The sequence below is a fragment of the Lissotriton helveticus genome, chromosome 8 (genome assembly GCF_964261635.1).
Source record: "Lissotriton helveticus chromosome 8, aLisHel1.1, whole genome shotgun sequence".
In the NCBI taxonomy this organism is placed as follows: Eukaryota; Metazoa; Chordata; class Amphibia; order Caudata; family Salamandridae; genus Lissotriton; species Lissotriton helveticus.
The window spans coordinates 904177713-904203565 of NC_136069.1; the positions used below are offsets into that span (position 1 = coordinate 904177713).

The 25853-nt window shown below is 41.6% G+C and overlaps 1 protein-coding gene across 1 annotated transcript in view; it reads right to left on the reverse strand.

The window, feature by feature from the left end:
• TAGLN3 (transgelin 3) overlaps positions 1–25853 on the reverse strand; it is a 126010-nt gene that overhangs the window by 20230 nt on the left and 79927 nt on the right. Inside the window, 1 exon segment of the mRNA XM_078657707.1 lies at positions 11127–11301. Coding sequence (XP_078513833.1) covers positions 11127–11301 — 175 coding nt within the window.

Here is a 25853-nt window from a genome sequence, read left to right on the forward strand (position 1 = left end):
GTAGGGGAAGGTCATTCCAGGCATTTGCCGCCAGATGTAAAAAGGAGCATCCTCCGCTGTTGTTTTGGTGGATTTGGGGGTTGTCTGCTAGGAAGAAGGAGGCGGATCATAGGTGTCTGGTCAGTTGGTGGAAGGTCATGCGTTTGTTGATGTATGCTGGGTGTTCGGGGCGTTGTGTACGTGGATCAACATCTTGAACTGGCACCTCTTTTGGATTGGGAACCAGTGTACCTTCTTGAGGTGGGGTGTGATGTGGGCTAGTCTGGGGAGGTAGAAGAAGAGTCTAGCCGCTGGGTTATGTATTGTCTGTATTCTCGCGTGTGGTGATTTCTACTTAGAATGTATTCCTTCAGTCCTGCCTGCTGGTGACGAGTGCTTGCGTGATGGTCCATCAAGTGTTATGACTTATTCCAGGTCTATAATAGATTTAGGCAAGGAGCAAACTCTGTGATTGGGCCTCTTTTTAAATTGCTTACCTGGCATTGACACTACGATGCCAATGGCATCTGTAGATAGCATTAGGGATAGCAATTTAGAGAAAATGAGCAGTGGCGTCTAAACTGTGTGGCAGACACATATGAGTTGCGACAGAGAGCCAACGGAGTTGTGGGGATATAAGATTGTGTCAAAACAGAGGACTGAAGCTTTCTCAGCCACTTCAAAAGTAACTTCTAAAACCAGAGTGATTTGCTAAAGGATTTAGCTATATATACTTTCAAATGGATAACTGAACATCATTGCAGAGCCTGAAATTCAAAATGTCAATATCACCATTATGTTTTATCAAAATGTGAACAATATACATACTAACACTGCACTCTTTGGCTTTTTGGCCACCACTCTTAAGATATATTCTTAATTTAATATATTGGCTTTGTTATAAGAAAAAGATTAAGTTATAACACAGTGTTTGGATTTTTTTTCAACAGACTTATTCGGGTCTCACTTGGAATGTTTGGATCATGACTAACAAGTCAAGGTTCACAAAAGCTATATTTATTAGGATGAAGATTGAAAAGCACTATGGTACATCAATCAATGTCAACATTTCTTATAGGAATATCTTTAAATCCTACTGCTATGTTTTTTTTTATCTTGCTCGCAATATACACCATTTCACATTATAATAGGTAGAACTGACTGACTGACTCAAAATGAAAAAGTTGTAAAAAAAAATGTAAAGGGAGGTTAAGTAACCTCTCTGGTAATTTTCCAAAATTATGTCCTTTGCAGAGGCAGCTCCTTCGTTTGAGTGGAGGAATGTTGCCCCAAAGGCCAGTATGAAAAAAAAAATGGTAATAAAAATCATTTATTACCATTTTATTTTTGAGCAACCAACCCATCCTGGACCAGACGAGCGTGTCGGGGGCCATGTGGCAGCAGCAGGGAGCGGTGACAGTGCACTTAAAAATGCGCCTTTTGCTTTGGCCCGCCGTCTTGGGACGGCCAGCCAGACATGCACATTTTAAAGTTCTAACCCCGCTGTCTTAAACTGCTCAGTTAGCGAAAGCGCAGGCCTCTAGTGCTCTTAGGGTTGCTGAGAGAGGCGCTGTCTCCAATCCTGATGCGTCTCTCATGCTGAAAGACTCGACAGGATAAGTGAGAGCAGTTTCCTGGTCCCGCGTTGGAGCCTGCCTGGAAGGGAGACGACCGGTGGAGGAGGATGTCACATTTCAGGGTAAGTGTTTTATTTTTTTTGCCCTCCCACCGCGCCACCATTGGTACATGGCAGCCACCACTGGTCCTTTGTTTTATGAAGGTGCTAAAGTTTGTATTGTTTCAAATAATTCTGGCACACGCTTGTGACAATAAAATACATTTGAGGTAGACAGTTGCAAAATGAGTGAGGGATGGGGTTATTCACAGAATGCTTCTCACATACATTTCTAAGACTTGTGATCCAACTTTCGTTGTGGAAACAATTCATATAAATGCAAAAATTGATTAGGCGTGAACGTGCTCGGTTAACTATGCAGTCTGCTAACCGGCTTCGTTCATTTGTGGTAGCTCTAATCTCTGAGCCTGCCATTGTTCAGTGACTACTATAAAAGGAATGCTCCCTCCCGAGTCGCTTGAACTTGTGGGCTGCAGAGAGCTGTGTATATCGTGACATTTGGTTTTCACTGCTGAGACCCATATTCTACCTTGTGACACTACATGTTTGCTTATACGTTCCCTGCAGTTCTGAATTTGGTGTGCTACTTTTTAAACAGTATACTTTGAGAGTTTATAATCCACATTTGTAAAGCGCACAATCACTCGTAAGGGTCTCTAGGCGCTGGGGGCCATCGGGAAGATTAAGCAAGCTGTTGCCCAGAGTCACATGGTGCCGGGCTAATCTGCCGCCGGTGCCGGGGATCGAACCGTGATCCCCAGATTCCAGAGTCAGTAGTGAATTATACCAACTTTTCCTCCTGGTGAGCCGTTCGTTATTCACACTTAACACCCGAGAGCTTCGTGGGATTCCTATTCAGACTATGCTTTATCTTTCGGATATTGCTTTTTGACATATTGCGTGTCCTGCTATTAAAATTCCTACTCCTTCCCTCAAACATATCAGTAGACATTATGAGTCCCAGTTTTTAGGTGTGGTTAGAGAAAGCTTCAGGTGTTTGCAGAGGTTGTCATGCCGAATAATTGATTTTGAACTCCTGTTTGCCATACACATTACATGCCCCTTGTCTCCAGTGTGTACCTACTCCCCGATCATTTCATGAGTCCCTCTGATTGCCCGTGTATTTCTTATTTATTTATCTGTGCCTTCAATTGCTGGTGTATAAGTAACACCTTCCCACATGAACTTAAAGACTGCCTGTAGCAAACTGCTGTTTCCACTACAGTGTGCTTAATGCGTCCCGTACATGCTGTCTTTTTAGGTCTCGCTGAGTCAGCGTGCATTCGCTGTCGGAGAGACATTTAGTAGCTCTTCAAAAAGCACTACTTTGCTGGCGACCAGCTTGTTAGGTCTCGCTGAGTCAGCGTGCATGCGCTGCTCGGAGAGACATTTAGTAGCTCTTCAAAAAGCGCTACTTTGCTGCCGACCAGCTTGCTAGAACGCGCACACGTGCGTGCGCACATCCCGCTGTCAACACTCGTGTTTTTTTTTTATTATTTTATTTCACGCCCGCTTGTTTATTGCTGCTGCCAGCACTCCAGTGCACCCATCATACCTATTGGCTTTTACCAATGCTTGCTTATTGTTTACCACGCTGCAATCTGGCCTTTCTCTGGTACAAGACAGTGATGCTACTCCTCAAGCCTAAGCCCTTTGAACTCTGGTGGAAGCAGGGACTGAGCAAGTAGCACCGAGGGGACGTTTGCTGACCCCCCTCCCCCACACTCATTTCACATTCTCTCTCTACTCTGTCTGTTAGATTCTGATAGTGCACACATTTGCTAGTTTTAAAAAAAAATCTCAACAGTATTTTGTTATAAACGGACCATAGAAAATGAAGCTGCTTTGACTTTTACTTGCTTCTGCTTTGTTTAACCTACCCAGAAGTACACAAAACTGCCATTTTTTACTTGAATCTGTGTCCCGAATTTTTACCATCTGTCTGTTTCTTTGCACTGTCTGGAATTTGCCTTCATGCCAAGGGTCACTGTATCGTCCGCCGTGACCTTTTTCAGGTCGTTGGAGTTCGGCGTTAGCAAATGTTTTTTTCCTCAGTATCATTCATTCCGTGAATAATGGTTTTGTATCTGCCTCACGGCTGTTGTGACTGGCCATGTGGTTTTCTATCCTGTGAACGTGTCATGGAGCTGGTGGAACATGTGAAGGGCAGAAAAACATGAGCCCAGAATATACTCTAATAGGAAGCGTGCACCGGGGGATTGAGTTCAGTTCTCACCAACATTTTTATTGTGAAATGAATCAAAAACAGTTAAATGTTTAAAGTAAGTAAATTACACCCGGCTGGCCCCCAGATGGGGCAGAGCATTGAGATATAGTTTGTGACAATCTGGTCATACAAATATATTAATGTCGGAGCCCTAAAGATGCAGGTCTGAAGACGCAGTTATCACACTGCAGAGCGATTTAGTATGCATCACAGATTACACATCGGGTTGGAGCGAATGAGTCTGAACATGTATGCACTAAAGCACAGTCCGTGTAGACCATCTTTCAGTTTCACACTTTGAACGGCTGTCATTTTTAAAACTTTTGTCTTATTTCTAAGAATGTCATACTTTTTTTCGATTAGTTCCCTTGATATTAATCATCATTTCTTTACTGTCTCCAAATGCACTGTTTATTGAATGGTCGCTGCATTGCCTGCTAGTGTGCGTCATCTTGACGTCATATCCGTGTTCCTGTTTTTCAGTGCGTCATTGACAGCTGTTTGCGTGCCATTTATATTTGAATGCTGTTGAAACTGGATGCTCAATGCCTACCTCACACTATATACCGCAAACACACATAAAATAAAAATGCCCCACTCCACAAACGTATGACTGGTTACAAGTGACTGGCAAACACCAACCTTGCAAGGGTACTTAGAACGCCTATTGCATAATTTTTTCGTCTGGTGCATTGGTTCTGAAACAAATGTGCCTGGCCTATTGCCACTGCCATCTATTCTCTCTGTTTCTTTAGTTCCCATCAAAAGCAGAAATACACTCTCTTTAGGGTTCAATTCACAAAGCCTTTTATGGGTGTAAACCCGTGCTTAATTTGAGCCAGTGGTTTCTGGTGCTCGGTTTTGGCTCTTAATTAGCAGAACCAGTACTTACGACAGTCCGCTACATAGTGGGTTGTTTGTCTTATTTAGAGTGAGCACAACAACAGCTGTTTACTAATTCAATATAGATTAAATATGACTAATACCTGCTGCCCATGCTAATCTTATAGCTTTGGGGGCCTGGAAGAGTCTGAATTGTCACACTTGTAGGAGTGAGATGGGTAGCAGCTGGTTTGGCTGTCATTGGTAGCACTAACAAGGGCAATAGGTGGCTGCAGTGGCATCCTGATGAGGGCCCAGGCACTTCCGTTTTTTGCAAATTAAGCACTGGTGTAAGCCTATGATTATTTCTGGAAATGGTAGGAGATTTACTCTCACACATTTAGAAGAAAATAAAGAAACACATGGTGCATTTGCACAGTGAGCTGCTTTCCCTAACAGGTGTCCTACTGTGAGTACAGCTCCGCATTGGGAAGTTACAAATGCCACTTATTTCCACTAGTGTGTTTGGAAAGCCGTGACTGGTGCAGGAATGTGTGTGAGTTCCTAGATCAGCACGTATAGCTGCAGATGTATGAGTATTCTATATGAATCAGGCACACAGACCTTTCTTCTTTCTTCTTTAATGAGGCCCTCTCATGCACTTACTTTGACTTATGATAGCCTAATCATATTTCCCTGTCGCTACATAAAAATTAAATCTGATATGCTAGGACTCAAATAGCAGACTGTTATTATAAAAATAAACTGTTTTTTTCCTTCCCAGCTTGGGTCCTACATTTGAGCTTAGCGTTCTGTCCTGGGCCCTAACGTGGGACATATACATACATACATACATATATATATATATATATATATATATATATACAAAAAAATATATATATATATATACACATACATACATACATCCAGCCACAACTTGCTCCTTCAAACACGAGCCATGAGACCCTGGCAGGGCGGCTCGGTCTAAATGGGGATGGAGCCACCCATTAATAAATCCAGCAATTACCAATTTCTCTGCTGAAAAGAGGCACACCGACGCCTGCTGAAAGAGGTTTCAAGCGCTTTATTCCACACAGAGAAAGAGCGCACAGGTACTGCAAATCCCAACATGTTTCAACTCCATTGAGCCTTGGTCACGGGAAAAATGCGTTTTTGAAATGGCCACGTGATTTAAAGACGCAGGTCACATTCTCTCTCTGAAAGCGCACTTTAAAACAGAAGTGTTCAATAATTAACGGAAAGCAGCATAATACATACATATATATATATATATATATATATATATATATACATATATATATATATATATATATATATATATATATATATATATATATATAATTAACATATTTTTATTGCCATTTAATTATTTATTAAAAAAGTCTATAAGAGCAGGAATCAATACACGAGACACGTAGTCTAGTGTTCATGCACAGTATCCCCATTTCTGTATTGTTTTGCCCCAGGAAAATGCCTCCAGGTTTAAATTGGAAGAACTCCTGTGGACAAAAAGGCCGGATGCAAGCGCAATTTGTGTGTAGTCCGTGATTTGAAATAGGCCGCTGCATCTTATTTAATGCTAAGTTGGCCCTCAAAATGAGGTTGAAAATGTGACTAACCTTGTTTGAAAAAATAAAGCTTTGTTAATGTTTACATCGAATGAGTGAAAAAAACATGAAAGAACTCAAAGATTACCAAAATACCATTGCATTACTCCTAAAGCAATGTATGTCACCATATGAACATTTTGTTACCTATCCGTTTTTTACGTGTATAGCAGCCTTCAGTTCTTATTGTACTGTACAAGATACAGCCGTGGTCCGTGCAGGTAACAGCCATCGGGGGAGGGGATTTTGAGGGACGATGCAGAGAGAAAATGAAATCATTTTCCCAGGGCATCGTCCCTTGAAATCCCCCCCACGCGGCCCCTCAGCCCCATCACTGTTACCTGCACGGACCGCGGCGGACGATATATGGGCTTTGGGTAAGCCTCCTTTAACCTTCAACTTATTTTGCTTTGGGACCTTCCCCCATTGGCTTGCGACTTTGTCAATCACACCTTGCATTATTTTTGTATCACTACTTTTCTGTTGGATGTGTCTTTCTGCCTCATTGAAATACATGAGGGACTATATGACAATATGCAAGATGCCTAATGGACAGAGACAAAAGCATCTGAAAAATGTAGGCTCCAGAAAAGTGGCATTGGCTGACCCTTGGGCTTTGTCAGCGCTTGTAGTCAACTCTGCACTTCACTAGCATAAAAAAAACAAGCATTGGCATAGCCAAAAGGTCTCGCTTTTGGGACCTTCTAAGTATTTAGTTATGCAGCACAATATCCTTGGTGCAACAACATCAACTGTTGCGTGGCTAAACACTTATAAGGTCCCAAAGGCGTGACCTATTGGCTATGCCAATGCTTGTTACATCTTGTATGTGGCACTGTAAAAAGGTTACCATTCCATAGCATTGTAAATATGAGTTGTGTGCAGCACCACTGAATTCCCCCAATCACTTCAGGCCTGAAGGTCGCACCAAACATACAAACTCAGCCGTGTGTGCATTGCCCACAGAGTTGTGTTATGCAAATATCTGTATTCATGCCTCTAGCTACAACTGACATATCGCTTCCTAGGTAAACGCATTTTTGGTGGTACATACATTTGACTTTAGTGACCAGTTTGCACCAAACTTTGTCTAGTTAAGGTTAAAGTAAGGGCAGAAGAGTTATCTCGTCGGTTCTTTCCATGTGTGTTTGTTGACCCACATGTGCAATATTGTGTTTTGTCTTTAACAAATATGGCTTCTATTCTTGATATGTGCTTGGTTGACGTGCTGATACGAAACTCGTAGGTTAGATGATGTATTTTGTCAGTGCACTTGTAGGTTTTCTTGGTGTGACTGTGCAGGCATTTGAGTAAAAAGCAGGTTTAACAAAGCATGACATTATAGAATATAATCAGGATCAATGCACGAGCAAATTCACAAATAGCATAGCATGCATTTGTGTCTCTTTACAGTCCCTGGAAACCTGAAACCACCTGGTTTCTCCTAGGAATCAATACCTATTGCCCGTCCTCTAAGTAAGAGTGCTCCCCCTTGGAACAAGTTTAGATTGACTCCTGCAACTGTATGTCTTATATTCTTTACTCTTTTTTTCCACTTCACTTCTTAAGCTGAGGTGAGAGCATTTCAGCTCTTTGTAAGTTAAGTTCATAAGCTTGCTTGAGTATGGCTTGCATATCAAACGTTCTTGGCCGCTGAATGTTTTTTTCTTTGTCCGCTGCCATTTAGCGAATCTCCCCGCCTTATATTATCACCAGTTAATGCACAATTTATTGCCTTTCTCAATAAATAAGTCATAACGCTTTTATGGAGTTTCAGTCACTTAAATTGCTCAACTACTCATCAAGCTAAATCATATAAGAGGAAAATAAATCATGAATATTAATCACCAGTGGCGACTCCTACGCTAAGGCAGAGGAGCATCGCCCCACTGCTTTTTTGCAGTGAAACAAACAGAAAATAAAATTATAATAACTTGCGTTATTATCATTTTATTTTCTCCTACTTTCTCAGCTTTGCATGAGGGGCAGGGGAAGAGTGGTAGGCAGCACCCTCCTAGGTGCGCAATGACTGCTTGGACGGCACTTCACATGTTCTCCATGCAGGCTGCCAGGCCTCCTGTCAGCATCTAAGTGTCGAAACACGGCTCTCAGACCAATCACAATGCTGCTAAGGTAGCGTTGTGATTGGCTGTCTGCAACCCTGGGTGTGCTTCCGGTTGAGGCTGAGCGAGGAAGGACTACGGGGGAGGGACGCAGTGAGAAAGCGGCAAGAAGGTACATTTTTATTTGTTTTTTTTATACCCGTTTCCCCCTGTGTCCTCGCCCCCCCCCCCACTCCCCTACCTCTGATCCGTGCCGGCAACCGCTGTTAATCACATAGGCAAAACCTAATGCATTTATCAATATTTGTTTTATTTGCCACCCCTTAGATGCCTTCTCAGTTGTGCAGAGAGGCTTCGTACAGAAACAAGGGCTCTCATTGTGATGTGGCCATAATCATATACAATAATTATTGCTTTGTATTCACTGGGTGTGATAATTATTCCTTATCACAAGTTTTGGGGGATGAGATGCAAATTTTGGTGCTTACCACACCAGAATACTCATTCTCTGGGATTTAGCTAACATTTTTCCACAATAAATACTGGTAGGTTTGACCTGCTGAAATGTATCTGCGGATGTTTTTTAATGCAAAACCCATGAATCCGATATGTGTGGTAGTAGGAGCTACCACACATATTGAAATGTATTGGCCCACTAATAAAGAGGGCCCAAGACCTTTGATTACAATCCTTTTATCATGCTTCGTGTGCACCAGCTGACTACACTATCAGAATTGTGTCCTTTTCTAGATGTGCTGCAATACTACATACCCTCCAGATATATATTGCCAAAGCCCATATCATATATGTATTGTTAATCTATATAAATGTGGAGGTAGGTATAGGAAATCTATACTTACTTCAATATAATTACCTTCACAATGTTTTTGTTGTCAATATCCTTGCTATAATAATTTTGTAGTATGATATTTAGGAGTCATTGTTCTGGTAGCATGCGGCTGGAATTGGAGACCAATTACTGTATGGACACTTCAGATATTTTCTATTCGTACAGGCATTAAGTCGCTAGTAGTACCCACTCAGTCTTCAGGGGATGATCGAGGTGAATAACTGAACCTTGTATTCATGTTTTTGGTACCCAGCATATCATACAAATCTATAACAACATGAGCAATGGATGCACAGGCTCTTGATCCTATAGAAGTAAAGGAGCTATGCTGACTCCTTTGCCTGCCTGTTCTCGCTGTCTGTGGTTTATACTGTGCTTAATTTGTGCAGCTGGTTGTAGTTGGTGGGCACAGGCATTAATTTCTGAGGCCCTGCACTTATTTAGTATTAGATTTTGACCCCAAGGAAGACAGAAAAGGGGTGACAAGTGGGGGGAGAAAATCTATAGCAGTGGCAAAAGAAGCAAGCAGGGTTGAAAAAAAACCTGCAAAAGTGAAATAAACAGACATGAAGTATAAGGTGGTGGAAGAAAGAAGCATGAAGTAGAATTCAGGGTAGGCAGACTTCGTATTTGATAACCACAGAATTAGGCAGCACCTTTGTCTAGTTTCTAAGATCATCTTTTTGCTCTTGCACTTATTTCTTTAGAAATTAAGCACTATTGTTAACACTTCTTTTGGACCTTTGCTGATGAGAATTCCACATAACGCTCTCACACCTACCAGTGGTAGCTGCTACCGAACAAGAGTGGCGGGGGTAGAGAAATAAAAAAAAGCACATACATGGGTACTGCCACTGCCTATGGCGCCGCCGCTCCTGCCACTACAGGTGGCTGCCTGTGCAGTTTACTGCAACTTTGACTTGGCATTTAAAACTACTTTCCAAGCCTTAAAACTCCCCTTTTCCTACCTGTAGGTCACCCCTAAGCCAGGCCCTCGGTAGCCCTATGGGCAAGGAGCTGTGTAAGTGAAAGGCAAAACATGGTTACTATCAAGCAGGATGCACACAGGCTCCCAGACTACCCTAGTCAATCACAACAGTGCAGTCACAAGCATGACAGCAGCGTCATGATTGGTCTGAGCGCCATGGTTCAGCACTCAGACAGGGGCTTGGATCCTGTGCATGTTCTCTATCCAGGCTGTGCAATACAGCTGGGTGGAGAACATGCTAAGTGCGCATGACGGTTTGGCCAGCTGGCCAAACCGTCATGCGCCCTTAGAGACTGCCCACCACTCATCCCCTTGCTCTGGATAGCCCAATCCTGCCCTGCACCTACAGAGCTGGTACAGAAAAATGAAATGAAAATAATATTGTGTTATCATTTTCTTTTTTCTTTTTGAACTGCTCTAAGAGGAGTGGGGCGACACTCCTCTGCCTAAGCGGGGGAGACGCCGCTGCCACCTACTACCTTTTTCTGGTATCATTCTACAAACCATTATCTCATTTCACTCACTTCTCCTTTATCTCTTTGTACCACTTTTGGGATGACCCCACACTTTTTTCGTGCTTTACAATGCTGTGCCATTTGTAGCTGTGTTTGCAATATATAAGTCACAAGCACATCAACAACTCTGAAGCAACTGAAGAGGCTGCTGCAGTGAGGGGTAAAGATCCTTTCAGTGCCTTGTCAGTTCTTGCATTAGCGTCAATATTCTGATCCAAATGGAAATCTGCGTTTTCTCCTATTGGTTTGTCTCTTAAATGTCTGCACTTAAAATGTAAATCAAACAGTTGTTGCATTATGATTTTGTATTATCATTACTCCAAGTCTCAGAACCTATCTTGAAAACACGCTTGAACAATTCAAGGTGTATTTTGATTATCAGATCATTTAAAATAATAATTACTGTTTTACTTCTTACCTTCCCACAGATCCACAGTCTGAAAGATGTCTGTGGTTCTCACTCCATATGCTTCAGCCGCTCTCAAGAACTGGGAAATCAGCTCCATCTGCTTGAAAGGCATCTTTGATTCTGTTACATTCCGGATGGGCTCTTTCCCCTTAGGATACAAACTGTTTATTACCTTGCAAAGAAGCTAGGAGAAAAAACACAATGTTTCAAAGGAAAGCTGAGAAACGCCTCACTCATGTCAATATATTGGTTATTTACAATGTAATAACACGTACACCTTTTTATTAAACAGTGTTGCACATATACAAACATGGACCCTCTATTTTGTGGTCCAGATATTTTTCGTTAAGTCTTTTCCTTGTCCCAAATAAGTTACTGATGCACAGGCAAACTTTACTTCGGAGGCAGAGCTGGCAGGGCTTATAGGTGAAAACCTGAGGTTCCCCAGTGAAATTAGGAATCACCAGGGAAATAGCTAATTTCAGGTCTAATTCCTGCAGTGTTTAATTTGAGCCGGTGGTTTCCAGTGCTCGGCACCGGCTTTTAATTGACAACATCGGCACTTATGACAGCCTGCCTCATGGTCATGCTTTGTCTAATTTACTGATGAGCAGAACAACAGCTGTTTATTAATTCCATATACATTAAAAATGACTACCACCTGTCCCCCCAAGCCATTCTTAAAGCTTTGGGGCTTGGAATGATCTGAATTGCCTCACTTGTAGGAGTGAGATGGTCAGAAGTTGTGTTGGTACTCCCATTGCCAGTGATGGCAAGGGCAACGGGTGGTGCAAGGAACAGTGGGCTTCTGACGCGGCCCAGGGCCCTGGCACTGATTCTTTTATAAATTAAGCACCGAATTCTCAAAATAATGTGTTCAGCGCCAGAAAACTCTAGGTGAACATATACAGAGCTCTGGAGTTCCCAGTAGTTACCGACCCTATCAGAATTAAGAAGTCACCCATAATGAGGGTCATAGTGCTGGATTATATGTATTACAATAGTGTGATTTGATATTGACAATTGCAGTGCCCAACAGTTGGAAATATGACATTTGCATAAGCAGAGTAGGCAAAAAACTGTTTATACTGGGCAAAAATGTTGGCACTATATTGCTCCAGAGCCAGTGCAATCTATGTTATCCAACACGTGATTAGTGTTAGCACTTTATTTATTAAAGATCTCACAGTTGTAAAGAATGTTTAGTAATGGCATTGTGTAGCATGTCGATGTATGTGTCTGTACATGCTACCTGTAATGCATTAAAAGTTCAATTTAATAGAGTGAATGCTCTGTGTGTGATGCTGTGAGTGTTACATGGATGAAAGCTCTTAAGTGAGGGCTGACCACTGAATCCAGTAGTTGAGCACAGGGTGGGGTGTAACCAACATGCATAAAGCTAAAATAACTGGAATAAACGCCCTAAATTAAAACTGCTTGCCTCCATGGATGTTACTGGTGTGCCATTTTCAGCTGTTACTAATATAGTACAAAATCAAATTCCAAAATAATAACACTTTAAATCACATGATATAAAGATCAGAGATGTGTAGATGGGTCATGAAAATAGTCCATCAATAATCTTTTAAATGAACATAGGTTGTGAACGCCTTATAGGCACAGGAAGTACAAGCCACAATTTAGGTGCCAGAAGAGTGAAAGTGTGGGTAACCACATGCTGGTAAAGGAGCCAATAAATGAGACAGAGCAGCAGACCAAACAACATGAGTATAGGTGTTTAAAGAACATAAATGGGAGACACAGAATAAATACATTTAAACACAAGACAAGGAAAATACATTTGAAATGAAAAGATAAGCTTAGTCAATGATGCTGGGACAGATAAGAAGGCATTTGTTAGTTATATTGAACTGAACAAAAAAGAACACAGGAGTTTTGAATGGGTTGAAGTGCAGGTGTAATCTACCAGTGAAGAACGACAGAGTGAGTAGCAGCAATTGCAGTGACAGGAAGGTTTTAAGCAACAGGTTTTTGAAGGAAAAAAACAGGAATGATCCGAGGGTGCGGCCATTGTAAAAACGGAAATGAAAAACTTTGGAGATTGAGGGCCTGATTTATATTGCAGCGAATATAAATCGCCATAAAATATAATGCACTGGTAATATGGCGGATGGGATATCCTTCATCTTTGTAACAGAGTACCATATCCGCCGAAATATAAAACAGACCCTGAGTTTAGTATATTAAGCGAGGTGCTGAATTTGAATTCAAAGTGAAGATTGTGTTTTGAAGCAGGGAAAGATAATTTCTGTGGTGGATTATTGAATGAGGAGAGAAAGAAGAATATTCTTTTTTAGGTCTCGCGACCTATCGATGCGCGCAAGCGCATCGAGCGGAGCGAGAATTCATGTCCTGAAAATCCTCGTGAAACCAAGGGCTTCTTGCGCTGCGGTTTTCTTTAAGTTCACGTGAATCACGTGACAGCAAGCTCCTTCGTGCACGAGCTTGCCTGAGCCTTCTGCCTATCAGCCTGCCAGTTCTCCTCCCCTAATTATTCACTTCACTTGTGACTCCCCACATCAAAGCCTCAGCCTCCCTCCCTTGCCATTTGCTTCCTAACCAGCCTGCCTCCCATAATTGCATCAGACCTGACACTTCAAAGGAATGCGCCCCCGAGAGCAACTTTCACGGCCGTGCATTTCTCTTCCTTCTTTACCTCATGTGAGGAAACAGCGCCACTCGCTGGGCGGCATTGGAACATGTGCCTAGGCTGCAAAATAATGAGGTGGAAGATGTGCTTATAAGGTCCCACAAGCGAGACCTATTGGCTATGCCAATGGTTGTTTATTTAGGATTGAGTTTAGGTGAACAAGAAGCCATGTAGATCTCGACAGCTTGGGTGCGTGGTCTCGGCGCCAATTCAAGATGGCGTGACTGCGCGGAGCTCCGACGGACGGGGGAACCTTTTTGGAACTGGAGGCTGCTTCAGCGCTCGCCGAGGGACGAGACTACTCAGCGTCTCCCCTCAGCAGTGAGTCGCTGGAGCCCTCGATAACTTACACTTTTTTGTTTCTAACAGCCATAATGGCCCCGGGGCATTTCTCCTCAGGATAAGGTTGTGCATGCCATTTTGGATAGCAATCGTGATTCCTTTCTTACTTCAAGCATTTCTTTGCCATTTTCTTCGGTATTTACACCACAAATGGTCTTTTGGGTGGCTCTGGCATGTATCTCCTAAAGAGGTTACTTCTGTGGCTTTTTTGAGAGTTGTTTCTCCTCAATATCACACTCCTGTGAAGACAGATGTCCTTGATTGTTGCAATATGGTACCTCTCCATGTATATTGAGCCCTCATTGTTCTTGCTGATAAAGAAGGTTGACCGTACGATTTCTTGTGTTTCAAGATGCTTTTTGAATGCGGCTCTCTCCTCCTCGTTGTATGACTGAAATAGTCTTGCATTTTTGGGGGTCTCTACCTATGGTCTACTGCCTGCGTAAATCTTTTACTGTACATGAGGAGGATACGGAATCTTAAACTCTCAGCTGCAACCAAGCATGTTGTAAACTCAGACTCAGACTCCACTTATAATGATATGGAAGATATTACTATTCATAAATCTGAACCTAGCCCAGGTGCTATTCCAAAATCGCAACTTTCAAGCAAGATGCCTGTGGGAACTTCTGAGAGAGCAAAGAAAGACCCCCCCCCCCCATCTCCAGTGCATACCCGACTGCCTCCATAGATATGATTTATGTGGAAATTTGTGTGCTAAAACCTTTCATGGAAGAAACTACAAAAACACTACAACTTTTGAAGGACAAATGGTCTTCTTTGGAATCACATGCGTTGGTTGTTGAGCAAAAGACTGAATCTCTTCAATCTACATGTTCTCGTGTCTCTATTTTGGAGTCTGAGATATCTCTGCTTAAGAAACACACTGAGGATTTGGAAAATCAGAATTGCGGAAATAACCTCTGCATTTACGGACTTCCTGAAAATATGGAGGGCTCCAATCCGACAGTTTTCTCTCAGACTTTCTTGCCTAAGCCTCTGGATATGTCTACTACCTCCCCTCTCAACATACAATGGGCACATAGACTTGGTCCCAAAATTTCAACAAAACCACATGGAGTTATTATGTTCTTACTACAATATACAGATCTACTACAAGTCCTGTTGGCAGTGAAATCTCAAAAAAACATATGTTTGGGGAGGGACATAGACTTTTTTTCACTCAAGATGATGCAAAAGCCACCGCGGACCATAACAAGAAATGCTGGGATCTTCGTCCTCAGCTTGGAACTATGAATGCCAGATGTGGTCTGATACACCCTTGCCTCTTTAAAGTCAATTACAAGATGAAGACTACTACTTTTGACGAACCGGCTGCTTTACAAGAATTTCTTCAACAACATAGACCAGATGTCATGGACACTTCAAAGTCTACTTAATTGCCATTTTGTTTGTCTATATGGGGGTTTCCCTTTTTGTATCATTCTTTTGTGATGCTTTTCCTTAATCTTTCTCTTTTTCCTCTTTTTCTTCTCCTTCTTATAACAGCTTCAATTCATAATATTTTTCCTTTTTCTTTAATACAGTTGCATGTTCATCCTCCAGCTCCTCTATGGTTCCTTCACTGTTGTTATCATTATCCACCCAAGGTTACCCTGACATCCGATGGGACTCGTGTGCTGTAGTCGTTGTCTCCTGTTGTCGCCATTCCAGTATCATCTTTCTATCTTGTAGATAGGTTTTTAGTCGTCATTCGTATGACTTGTACTGTCTTTTTGTTTCTTCTTTCTCCTCCCCTTTGTTCATTTTTTTCTATATGACTCTTTTTGACCACATTCTTCTCTCAAAGGTTCATCACAGCATTTTCTTTTTAAACAAATGTTGTATTTATATATTTTTTCTTTTTCATACCTGACTTATCCTAATTCTAATATTGTTACTGTAGGCATTTCGAATGTTCATGTTTCTAGCATTACGATACCTTCCGGGTTACTGCTTGGAATGTCAAAGGACTAGGTAACCCCATTAAAAGACAACAGGTGTTATCTCACCTAGGCAAGTTTAATACTGATATTGCATTACTGCAAGAGTCTCATCTTTCTGAGCCTGAAGCTTCCAAACTGAAGAGAAGTTGGGTGGGTCATGTGTTCAATTCTCCTGCTTTGGGTAAGAAAAATGGAGTTCTGATTCTTTGTCATCACAAATTTAATGTTTCAGTCATACACCAAGAATCTGATACTGAAGGCCTATGGGATATTGTTAAACTTCTTATTGAGAAGATATCTTTAGTTACTTTCAATGTATATGGCCCTGTTTCTGTTGACAATGTTTTTTGGACAAAGATTTCTGATAAAATGCTTTTACTCGATGATGATTATATTATATTTGGTGGTGAATGCAACCAAATCCATGACCCCATATTTGATAGACATTCAACTGTTAAGTTTCTCCCCAACAAGATGCACTCACAATTTACTTCAACTATTCGCCGTAAATCGTTAGTTGATATATGGTGACTTTGTCACCCAGACCTTCGAGAATATAGTCTTTATTCAACGCCACACTATTCACAATCCCGAATTGAATATCTTTTTCTGAGTAAACCTTTAGCACAACATGCTCTTCAAGCTGAGATAGAATCAATTGTAATATCAGATCACGCTCCAGTACATGTGGATTAGAACCTTATCCCTTTTTCCCCATATTTAGGGAGATGGCGCTTTAATAATTCTTTACTCCTAGATTCTAATTTTAGCCAACAATTCAGTTACTTTATTGCTGAATTCTTTGATACCAATTCAACCCCAGAGACGTCTTTTGCAATGAAATGGGATTCTTTAAAAGCAACTGCCAGGGGTTTTATAATAAATTCCATCTCACAAAAGAAAAAATTCCTAGATGCCCAATCCTCTCAACTTCTTTAAAAAAATCAAACAGCTCGAGTATACTTACTACCAAACCAATAGTGAATCTTCTTTGAAAAATCTTATTGATGCCAAACTTACTTTTAACAGACTATCAACAGATGCTGCTTCTTCTTATTTATTGAAATGCAGTACTTGTTACTATGGGAGGAGAATAAAATGGGGAAATTACTAGCTAATTATTTAAAAATAAAAAAAGATAGAACTAGGATAAAATCTTTACAGGGCCCTGCAGGGAATCTTCTTTTGAAAGATAATGATATTTTAAATGAGTTTGTTTCCTTTTATGAAAACTTATATTCTCCAGAAACACAACGAACACAATCTGACCTCTCTGCTTATTTTCAATCCATTCCTTTCTTTTCTTCTCATCACATTGATCTTGACTCATTAGAAATGGATATTTCTTTTTAACGGAAATCTATCATGCAGTTTCAGTGTTACGCCGAGGAAAAGCCACTGGGCCTGATGGCTTTACAACTGAATTTTGTGATCATTTTGCAAAACTTCTCCTACCCAACCTTACTCCTATATAAATCACCTATACATAAAGTTATATCTCCAAAAGAAAATAAAGATCCCTCTTTCTGTAAGAATTATTGTCCCATTTCTTTAGTCAATACCGACTATATGATCTTTGCCAAGAAAACGCTTTTGACAGGATTGGATGGGACTTTATGTTCCATCTATTAAGATGGGTCGGCTTTCCACCTAAACTGATTTCATTAATCTCCCTATTATACTCTAACCCCTCAGCTTCAATTTTTGTCAATGGTAAAACCTCAAATTATTTTCCTTTGCTAAGAGGGGTTCGTCAAGGGTGTCCATTATCACCCCTGTCATCGCTTTAGAACCTTTTGTAACCAAAATAAGCGGGATACTCGTATCTCAGGATTTAATTTTGGTCCCCACCAGGTCAAAATGTCTGTTTATACTGATGACATTCTCTTATATTGTTCTAATCCTGAACCTTCCCTCCCTCCCTTTTTTCAACAAGTTAATACTTTCGCCCTATTATCAGGTTATCGACTTACCACTGATAAATGCGAGGTCCTCCCGTTAAATGTTTTATGTCAAAAACATCTTTTTGACCATTCGGGCTTCTCTTGGCAAACCTCTAAAATAAAATATCTGGGCTAGTGGTTCTCTTCAACAATTTCTGAAACCTTAAAATAAAATTTGGATCACATCATCCAATCATTAAATGATACTATTACGCGCTGGTATCCACATTTTCTCTCCTCGTGGGGCTGAATGGATTCGATCTAAATGATGCTCACTCCTTTGATTTTATATATTATCTCTATCATTACAGTTTGCATTCCTGGATATTATTTTAAGAAAATTGACTCTCTCTTGACAAAATTTCTATGGAAAAACAACCCCCCTCGTATTGCTTTAATTTCCTTGAAAAATGATAAATCTAACGGAGGTCTTAGATTCCCTTATTTCAAACATATCATTCTGCTTTGTTTCTAAAACAAGCTACTTGATGGCTCTCTCAACTTTTTCTCCCTTGTGGGTACAAATAGAGAAATCTTTTATTTACCCCTTTGATTTTCTGGAGATTCTTGCTTTTACTAATAATTCATCATTATTTCGGTCTCCAACTATATCTCACTCTCATAAACTTTTGGCACCTCTCCTACCATCCTCTTATCCCTCTCTTAGTTCTTAATATCAACGACAACCCAAATGGCACAATAAGTCATTACGAATTAACAATCGCACCATTTATTGGAAAAAATAGCATTCTAAAAGTTTGCGATGGATATCTCAACTTTTGCTTAACCCCTTTTGTTTGACGACCTAAAAAAACAATTTATTTTCCAATTAATTTTAAATCACAATATGATCTTTTATATCCCTCTCTTAACCAATACCTGCTTACAATACCAAATACCTCTAATCTCCCCGCAAAATGCACTTCTCTTTTTCCACTATTAGATTCCTCCCCATCTGCCCACTCTATTTACAAAACTTTGCAATCACCTTGAGACAGACATAAATCAAAGACCGAATTAGCATGGGTAAAGGATTTTTCACAATGTTGGGCAACTGAAATATGAGATAAATTATGGTCTAAACTTTCTAAAACCTCTCGAGCTGCTAACACCACACAAGTGACTTTAGCGTCTTTATCATCAAACACCCCTTACACTTGCTGGTCCTGTCCCTGTCCCACTGCTAATTTAAAACACATGTTATTTGAATGTCCATCTATTTATCAGTTTTGGCAATTAGTTTGGTTACATATTAAGAAAAATGTCAAAATCAATTTTCCCTTTTCTTTAACCAATATATTCTTAGGCTTTTTGTCACCCCAATCAACTTTAAGCTCCAGGATCTACTGTTAGATGTTGCTTTTCATTTAATAACATCAAATTGGAAACAAGCTGATAAAGTTACCTTTAGATCTTGGTGGAACGCTGTATGTTTTTATCATAGATTATACACTAATTACGTTTCTCCCAAATCTCCAGCAATTAGGAGAGATCTCTTAAGGCTTTCTGTAACCACATACTTATCTTTATCTGCCTCTTCTGCTACTAAAACTATGGCTAAATCAGATGTTGTACGAAAACCACCTTAAACCACCTTTCCCTTTTGTGTATACAGGACATATATTTTTTCTTTATATACATCTTGATAGTTATAATCTTTACATATTCTTTTTCCCTTAAAATTACTATGTTAAATAGGACTTATTGTATTTAATGCCTTGCTGTTTTTTTTCTTGTTAATCCCAATAAAATTTAAAAAAATAAAAACAGACCTTGACAGCACAAAATCAAGGAAAAGGCATGTTCTTGTGAAGATGAGAAAGCTGGAAAACATACGAAAATGTATTTATGAAATTATTTTTTTGCTTTTTAAACAAGATGATTGTGATTGTTTTTATGTAAATATTGTCTATTTCTTATGTGTTGTGTATCTTTTATGACCTATAATGGGCCGAAATAAAGGATAAAGAAAATGTGGGACTTGTCTGTGTAGAACTGGGACTCAAATCCAATAGAAGAAATAAGAGAGGTAACAGAAAACCAGAACCTTTTGGGGCACCATAGTAAATAAAGTGAGGAGGTGACAGAGAATGTTTAAAATAAAAACGAAAGCACTGTGATTGGACTGATAAGCGGAAAATTAATCTCTTTTTGACCCAGTGTTCCCAACTATTAAAAGAGTGTTAAGAAAAAAAGATGATCCAAACAGTGCAGAAGATGCAACTATCATCCTGTGAAAAAACAGATTGATGTAAAAGATACCAGGCTAGTGTGAAATAGTATTGAAAGACAAAATGTGTCATGTAGGATTGTGGAGTTGGTGGGAGAAGCTGTAGGTTCGCACGGGCAAAAGAACCACAGAGTTCCTCATCAAAGACTAGAGAAAAGGAGTTAAACATGGGGGCATTAGAACACAGTGTAAGAACACATAAAGTGGTCTAAAATTAAAGGAGTTGTAGAAGCAGATAGTAAAACTACAGATTGTTGGACCTAGCCCTTTTTTCAGGGTTATCCCCCCAAACTTTTTGCCTGCCTCTTGCTACTTTACCACTGCTAATCAGTGCTAAAGTGCATGCTCTCTCCCTAAAAAGGGGTATGATTGGTTTACACCTTTTTGGCATATTTGATTTACATATGCCCCTTGTAAAGCAGTATACCATATACCCAGGGTGTGTAAATGAAATACTACTAGTGGGCCTGCAGCACTGCTTTCAACACCAACAGAAGTAGTCTTTCAAACCTGTCACAGACCACTGCCACTACAAGGCCTGTGTTTTACAGTTTACTGCCACTTTGGCTTGGCATTTAAAACTACACGCCAAGCCTTAAAACTTTTAAACCCCCTTGTTACTCCTAAGGTAGGCCCTAGGTAGCTGTGTGGACAGGAAACTGTCTGAGTGAAGGACAGGACATGTGACTTTATTGTGTGGCATGTCCTGGTAGTGACAACCACCCTATTTTGTTTCTCATTACAGTGAGGCCTTTTCCTCTCAGAGGCTAGCATTGGAAATTCCCTTATAAGTGTTTAAGTGGTAAACCCTGATCTGATAGAAGTGGCGTTGCCATGTTTGGTATGTTTAGAATGGCAGTGAAAAATCGCGTTTACTGGTGTTGGTGGATTTTTTATTACTATTTTAGAAATGCCACTTTTAGAAAGTAAGCATTTCTCTGTGTTTATAACTCAAGTGTTTTGCAGTGTGATTCCAATCCATGTCTAGGGCAGAGTGATAGTTACACTTTCTGCATACAGGAGGGGCTGGGTGTCAAGTGAGGTATCTGTATTCATCTGCATACTGATAGTCTTCCTGGGCTGTGGAGAGGGAAGCGGGCACGCTTGTATAGGATGTCTCCTGCCCTCGTACAATGGGCTGATTTACCCCCTACTGATGTCGGGAACCAGGGCAGGGGAGAAGGGAAACTCCTCGAACTTCACAGACCTAGCTGGAAACTTCCCCCAACTTCCAGAAGCAGGGCACCACGGTATAAGTAAAGGGGCTCTGACCCCATGATTTTAGAATGCTTTTGGAACGGAGACTGAACATCTGTCAGAAGGATTGCTGGGCTGCCCAAAGGACTCACTCATACTGCTCTTTTGCTGTTGCCCTGCTGTCTATTACTAATCTGGGTGGCCTAAAGAACTTACTGTATTGCTTTTCTGTTGGTTACCCTGATGACCCTTGACATTGGTTTCATCAGGCGCTGTGGTACTACCAGGAGGAACCACCATTTGAACATATTGCCTTGCATGTGCATGCCTGCCTGCCTGTTAGGTTGCTGGAGTGACTGCCACCCTGCAAGAAGGACTCTTGTGCTGACCTGCTGCTTGCCCTTCTTTGTGCCTATGTGTTCTCCAAGCGGTCCCACCGACATTACTGAGCATGCTGTATGCACTACACTTCATCCCATGTCCCTTCTGAGAGGAGAGTAGGAGGAGAGGTGGGGGTCAGCGATATCCCAAGGTGCCCTATGCCCAGTCCCAGGTCCTGGAGAATACCCTGAGGGACCCAAGAACGGAATCTAGTTTGTACTGGTAGACCATCCACTGAGGGGGACACCATAGTGTCAGGAGAACCTGGGGGAGCTGCTGACCCAAGTGCTCCACCAGTTCTGGCGTCTATCAGTACCACTCCACAAAGCAATGTGCAGAAGCCCAGGTATAGGGGTAGGGGAGGAAGGACTCACCCCTAACCACTGTCTAGCCTGAGGGTAAGACCCTGGCTTGGAGGGCCAGGTTCAAGGTATTGCCCCTGGCCTGGAAGGAGGGGAGACTGCAACAAGCGTCTCTACCATTTTGTCTTCTGGGGTTACCACATCTGGCGGGAGAGTGCAGAACTCTAGAAGGGGGAACAGGGGGAGGAAAGACTCACCTCTGACCCCAGTCCAACCCAAGTGTACAGACCCTGGATTGGGAGACCAGTTGCAGGATACCACCCTTGGACTGGTGGGAGATGGAGTGGACAAACTGCCCCCCACTCTGAGAAACCACAGAGGACAGAGATCCCTGGATGGCTGAGAGTGTTATATCCCTCTGATCCCTGCTCTGTCAGCCTGTCACCAGATTCAGTTGCTTCCACCTGCACCTACAAACTTTCAGTGGGTCGTATGACGGAACAACGCAGGGAAATAGGTAGCAAGCCTTAACCACACATTTTTTAGCACGCATTTTTTTACAACCTGTATATTTTTACATCAGATGCAATTACCACACTGTTTATTCATTTAAAAACAATCTATTTGTGGAGGGAGACCCCCACACCGACCATCTTACATTAAATGCGTGGGAAAGGCATCCGTTGTTAAAACATCCACGTTGTAAAAAAATGTGTGCTAAAAAATGTCATACAACCCACTGAAAGTCTGTATGTGCAGTTTGAAGCAACGGAATGTGTACATCAGCATCTTATGCAGTGTTCACCCCTCCCTATAATGTATACATCCTTTCCTACTGTGTATTTATTTAGTTTACCACTGTCTACCTCTGTCTGCAAAGATTTAATAAAATACTTTGAACTAAAAAAAAAAACACGTTGTAAAAACATGCGTGCTGAAAAATGTGTGATAAAGTCCCAAAATGGTAAAAAATGGCATCCTTCTATGCTCAGGGGTGAATGCTGACTTTCTTTTGAATAGTGACCTTGGACTCCACATCTGCCTATGATAGTGGCTTATTAGTTTGGAGCCATTTAGTAGTTTCTTCGTATCAGCCTCCTGACAGGAGTCTCCTGTAGTCACATGCACTCTGTGAAAAAAGTGCCATAGCCATCACCCACTCTCAGCTACAACTCTGCCACTCTATTGACTAGTTCATACCATAACTAGGCACAAAGGTTAGGAGCAGAGGCAGATTACCACATTTCCCATGTCCTAGACCTGTCTGTTATGTGTCCTCGGAATGCTACTGTTACTTCCCAGGCCTTTAAGTAATCAAAGAATGGTAATGTATTGTGTACTTTTGTCTTATTCTTTATGATTATGCATTTATAATCAAATAAAGACAATCAATCATTCAAAGGTACTAAAACCTACCTATGACAATTCACACAGTCAAAAACACTACTTAAATCCATAAATGTGTGAAAAAGGCAACCCCTTTTTGCAGCTGTAAACTCTCCAGTTAACAGGCTTAGATGTAGTTACCGTTTGTCCTCAGCCCTTCTCTAAATCCATATTACACCCTACTTATGATACCAGACTGCTGGGTCCAGAACTCTATCTTGTGCAGAATAATCCTGCCACCAACATTTACCACTGAGTCTAATAAAGTAATTGGTCAGTAACAGCAGGCATCCTGTCGATTTCCCTTCTTGAAGATAAGGACTATGACAGAAAGTTGTCAAGATTCGGAAGTCTTGTGGAACACCACCACATTCGAAGCATAGGTAATAATAAAGGCCCACACAGTGGTGTTTTTTGTAAGTCTGGGCAGAGTTTGCAGATTTCAGCTACGCAGAACACCGCGAAGTGACAAAAACTCCACCAAGCTACGCGGAGTTCTGCGAGCATCAGAGTGGGTTACCTTGCGCCGTTCACACTGATTTTTACTGCTGGGTGTTTGTCTCATGCTGTAAAATCAGCACAAATTGTATCTTGCACCGTGCAAGAGGGACTGCTTCTTCCTGCCACTTGAGTAGAAGTTCTACTTGAGCGGCAGCTCCCTCAATGCGAACGGAAGGTTTCTTAATGCTAGTGGTAGCGACCATCCGTGACCGCCCGCGTTGAGAAATCTCGCTAGGAAGTGGTCTCGCGTTGGATTTTCCTCACTCATGCTCGCCAACTTACTGTTGTTGAGCGCGAGCAAGAAAAAACTCCGCTCCTCGGGGTGGAGTTTTTCGGAACTCCGGGAGCTCTGCGGAGTGCGAAAAACTCCGCAAACAGAGTGAAGTTTACCGGCTAGACTTAGTTGTTGCTATAAAGGCCCATTGGTACTCCATCAGGACAGGGTGCCTTTCTAGATGGGCTGGAAGAGATGGTAGTAGTCACCTCTTCAACTCTGAATCTAATGTCTAAGAGAACTGGAGGAGAATCTTCAACCAGATTCTTGCTCTGATTATGCGCAAAAGAATAAATTTGTTTGAAATTACTGGTCCAGCTATCCGTACTTATATTGGACCCTAACCTATTACATCACTGACCTGACCCAACTCTGCCATGCACCTACTCACACCAAAGGTGCCACCCTCGATGCTATTGTGACGAACAAGGATCTGGCCTCTCTCTCTAATATTCTTCCTGTAGACTGGTCTGATCACCACCTCATCCTTTTCACCCTGAATCTCCCCATCACTCGCCCCGCCCCCGTTAGAACTTTACCTATGAAACCCACTCGCAATCTTCACCTTATCCCACCTGGCGAATTGAAATCAGCAATTAAAACTCGCTTACTTCTCCCCCCTCCCTCTCATAGCACTAACGACCTTACTGACCATTACAACAATTCTATTCTTGGTGCCCTTGACCTAATTGCCCCAATTAAACTAAAAAAACTAAAAAACATCCCTCCCAAGTCCTGGTTCAACGCCGAACTCAATAATGAAAGACGGGCCCTCAGACAATCAGAACGTGCTTGGAGGAGTCATCCCTCCGCTGACAACCTGGCTCTCCTGAGAACCACCAGAGCCCATTACAAAAAACATATCTTCAACAAAAAGGCCTCCTTTCTCCGCTCACAACTTGACCAGGCTAGAAACCGCCCCAGAGAACTGTGTAACATCGTTAAAAAACAAACTTCCTCTGGCCCTCCTAAATTAGCAGCCTCTGTGGAAAGATGCGAAGACATTGCCAGCTTCTTTTCGAATAGTCAACAACATTGAACTATCTTTCTCTTCCCCCCCTCTCTGTCTCCAACCTCCCCTCAACCAAAACCCCCTCCCGAACATTCCTAATTCACTTTTGTCCTCCTCTCCCCCCATCACGACTCATCTCAACCCCTCCCTGCTTTACCACATCTTGACTCATCTCAGACTGACCTCCTTTCTAAAAACAAGGCCTTATGGAGCGAATTTAGTCCAATATCAGAAACCACCATCATCAACATCATTTCTGAACTCAAACCATCCTCTCACTCCAAAGATCCTCTCCCCGCCCATTTAGTTCAAGAACTCAAATACATCATTGCCCCATTATGGACCGATATCATCAACTCCTCACTTTCCACTGGCTGTGTTCCTGCCTCCCTCCAGCTAGGTCAAATCTCCCCCATTCTTAAAAACCCCACCGCTGACCCTAATGACCTGAACAATCTACGCCCTATCTCAAACCTTCCCCTCCTCTCTAAAGCCCTTGAAAAATGTGTGCTATCTCAATTAGATGACCATATCATCTTCTTCAATCTCCT